Source organism: Rhinatrema bivittatum, unplaced genomic scaffold (assembly GCF_901001135.1).
Source record: "Rhinatrema bivittatum unplaced genomic scaffold, aRhiBiv1.1, whole genome shotgun sequence".
In the NCBI taxonomy this organism is placed as follows: domain Eukaryota; kingdom Metazoa; phylum Chordata; class Amphibia; order Gymnophiona; family Rhinatrematidae; genus Rhinatrema; species Rhinatrema bivittatum.
In genome coordinates this window covers 49,828-53,586 of record NW_021821276.1, presented here as the reverse complement: position 1 = coordinate 53,586, position 3,759 = coordinate 49,828, and the positions used below count along the sequence as shown (strand labels likewise).

Sequence of the window (3,759 nt, the reverse complement as noted above, 5' to 3'; positions counted from 1 at the left end):
TGGTTGGAGGTTGGAGGTTGGATGATCAAGAAGGTGAAATGTAAGGTTGGATGGTTATTGCAGAGGTGCAATCAAATCATAGGAACAAATACATTGAATAAACAGACATGACTATAAAATAACACCAATTGCTTTGTATCCTCTCTAGCAAATTACATTTTTAAAGAGGCAGTAAACCTAAATTGATTGAGTAGCATATAGATAATTGTATTGGTAAATACTTTTCTACTTTACTTTCCTAAGGGTCATTTTAGATCTTTATTTCTCAGGCTATATACATTGTGTTTACCATGGGAATTACAGCTTTATAAAGTACTGTTTAGATTTTGTCTTGATCTAGGGTGTTGATCTCATATATACACTTATCTACATTACATAGAACAAAGCCACAATGGAGATGTGGAGAAGCAGGTAAAGAAAGCTTTTTGACTTCCTTCTGAAGAATGAATTTTCAAAATGGCAGCAATGATGTGGATGTAAGATGACAGAGTTAACAAGAAAAGACTGAGTATCCTGAATTTTAGAAGGAGCTAATCTTAACATTAGAGAGACAAATATAATTAAAATAAATATAATCTCTTCTTTCTCCCTCTAAGACTTCTCTCTCCCCTCCCTCTGCCTTTCCCTCTTCCTTCCTTCCCCTTCCATAGACAGGATAATTTTCAAAAGAAAATGTAAATATACTATTGTAATAATGTTCCAAATCCCATTTACTTGTGTTTAAGTGCACTTACATTAGATAAAACCCACTGACAATTCAATAGCCTATATTGTAGCAATTTCCAAAGGCTCTCTGATTCCCTAAGGATTTTAGGATTCCACATCTGCGAAAGCTCCAAATATCAATATTTACTCAGCTAATTAAACATTATCTGTGTTTTAAAAAAACATCAACAACCTGGAATTCCCCTAAGGAAAGATAGATACTCAGGTTCTTTATTTAAATGGAGAATGTGCTGAGAGTCTTCATTACCCTTACCATCTGTGATGGTGACATTAGGCACACATGCATTTTCTATCTGGAGAGACATTCATTGGGCTGAAGTCTCATCCAGTATGTCAGGTCCAAGAGCTCTGTTCTTGGTGCTGAATAACAACCAGTCTTTTCCCTAAAGGAAAAGCATTCTTCAGTGCAAATGTTTGTCTAAGTCCACTGTCCTTTTTGCTGAAATCACAACCCTGAACCCACAATCTTTGGGATTGAAAAACTGTCTTCACAGCTGATATATTGCATCCTATTTTCTGGAACTCTTTTCTTGCTTTATTTTTCTATTTGTATTATTTTTTTAATTTTTCTTAAATAGCAGATACAGGCATCACACTGTATGCTGTAATTGATGATCTGGTGAGCAACAAGAATCACAGTATATATTAACAGTCCTTATGACTTGATGCAGTTTGCATTGGTCAGCATTTGATTTCAATGTCATTTTTTAACAATTTGTGTCTAGCCTTTAAGGCTATTCATGGCATGGGCCTAGTTTATTTGAAGAATGTACTAAAACCTTTCCAGAATGCTGTGATCTATGAATGAAGCTTTATTGGTGCTACCCTCCCTGGTAGAATCTCATCTGACATGAACTAGAAATGGGGATTTGTTTTATGCTGTGCTTTTATTTTAATAGAATTCTCTTCCTATGGAGACCAGACATATCCAGGATTATCTGTCATTCACGTGTGAGGTCAAAACCTGGCTTTGGTCGTTGCATTGATTTCAGATAATTTTGTTGCTCTCCTTATGCTGGTATTAACTATCTTTGTCAATGTTTAGCCACGATGGATTTTATGTTGTGCATTATATTTCTTTTTCTATGTTTGGTTTCATTTTTGTATCAGCATTTTATTATGTAATGCTATTTTACTTTTTTTTTGCTAAATTTGGTATTATATTTATGCTTGTAACTTGCTATGAGCTATTTTGTGAATGGGAGAGAAACACATGTGAAACACATGTATTTAATGAATTAATTCAAGCAGAGGGTAATATTGCCACCTGCTTGTTTATTTATACTTATTCAACAGACATAGAAGCATGTTCTATTATACAGACAGCAATGATTGCATTCTGTGGGCCACATTTTCAAAGTTTTTTATGTGTATCAATGGGCTTTTGAAAATTGCCTGGAGGTGGAGGAGGGAGGTTTCTGTGCATAAAAGTATGTGGAACTCACGTATGCATTTATTTTTTTACATGCACAAGAAAAAGGCATTCTGTGAGGGGGGGAATGGTATTGTGGCAGGAAAATCATTCCTGCTCCTACTTTTGATTTTATGAAGTATGTGCGTAAATGTAAGCACACACGCTAATGCCTGCTCTGGAAAAGTTGCAAATGCTCTATAAAAATGAGAACCATGCACAGAAACCCTGCTAGACTTACAAAGTGGATTTCTGCATGTAAGTCCTTTTTGAAAATTCTGCCTAAAGTCTGTGAGTTTTACAAAAGACACTATTTTTTCACTTTGTGAAACCAGCAATTACCTGTATTCCACAAAATATCACCATGTGGGGGGTCTTGTCCTGCTTTAATCTTGTTTGCTCATCTCCTATCTTTTCTTCAGGCAACTTTTCAGCAGAGTTAGTGAAGAAATGGGAAAAAGAAACCACTCCACTTGGACAGAATTTGTGATTGTGGGATTTTCCGACCTTCCAGAGCTGCAGCTGTCCCTTTCCATAGCATCATTCTTTATATATCTTTTAACCCTGGTGGGTAACGTCCTTATTCTGATGACAGTATTTATCAGCCCTCAGCTTCACAGCCCCATGTACTTTTTTCTCAGTAACTTGTCCTTCTTAGACATCTGCTACACCTCTGTCACTGTCCCTAAAACCGCTGTCATTTTCACAACAGGGGACAGATCAGTTTCACTTGCCGGCTGCCTGACTCAGCTGTACTGTTTTCTGTCCTTGGCAAGCACGGAATACATGCTGCTCACTGCCATGGCCTATGACCGCTACGTGGCAATATGCCACCCCTTGCATTACGCACTCGTCATGAGTAACCGAGCCTGTGTCCTGCTGGCCGCAGCCTCTTGGATGCTTGGATTTCTGGAGCCCATCGCACAGACCGCTTTGCTATCACAGTATTCCTTCTGTGGCTCCAATGTGATTAATCATTTCTTCTGCGACATTACAGCCCTGCTGAAGCTTTCATGTAGTGGCACGGAAATGGTGGAAGTTGTTACCTTTTGTGAAGGGGTTGTTTTTGGCTTTAGCTCCTTTCTGTTGATCTGTATCTCTTACGTATTCATCATCTCTGCCATCCTGAGAATTCATTCAGCGGAGGGGAGATGTAAAGCCTTTTCCACTTGTGCCTCTCACCTCACAGTTGTTGTTCTGTTCTATGGGACTCTGATATGTGCGTACATGAGGCCTTCGTCAGCATACTCAATGGACCAGAACAAGCTCTTTGCTGTGTTTTATAACACAGTAATTCCAATGTTAAACCCCATTATCTATTGTCTGAGAAATAAAGAAATAAAAGGTGCTCTAAGAAGAGCCTGTAGACAGAATCGATGAACTGTAACTTGATTTTAGATGGGCTTACATGCATACAGGTAGATTTACCAAGCAATAAACAAATCATTTGAGAACGTAGCAAACAAAACATTTTACGTGGGTTAATGCATGTTTACTTGTGTAAAAGATATCATTTGAAAATTGACACCCTAACGTCCAGAAGGAGGAAACAGTTTTCTTACTTGTATATGTGTGAAAAAAGGGGGCAAAGTTAGGTTAGGCAATTCCATATAGAGCAGCAG

The 3,759-nt window shown here is 37.8% G+C and overlaps 1 protein-coding gene across 1 annotated transcript; it reads left to right on the top strand.

Annotated features, from left to right (window-relative positions):
- Nucleotides 1–2,587: 2,587 nt before the first annotated feature.
- LOC115082572 (olfactory receptor 5V1-like) lies at nucleotides 2,588–3,517 on the top strand. The gene has a single exon (XM_029586790.1). The coding sequence runs from the start codon at nucleotides 2,588–2,590 to the stop codon at nucleotides 3,515–3,517; it is 930 nt and encodes a 309-aa protein (XP_029442650.1).
- The last annotated feature ends 242 nt before the right edge of the window (nucleotides 3,518–3,759 follow it).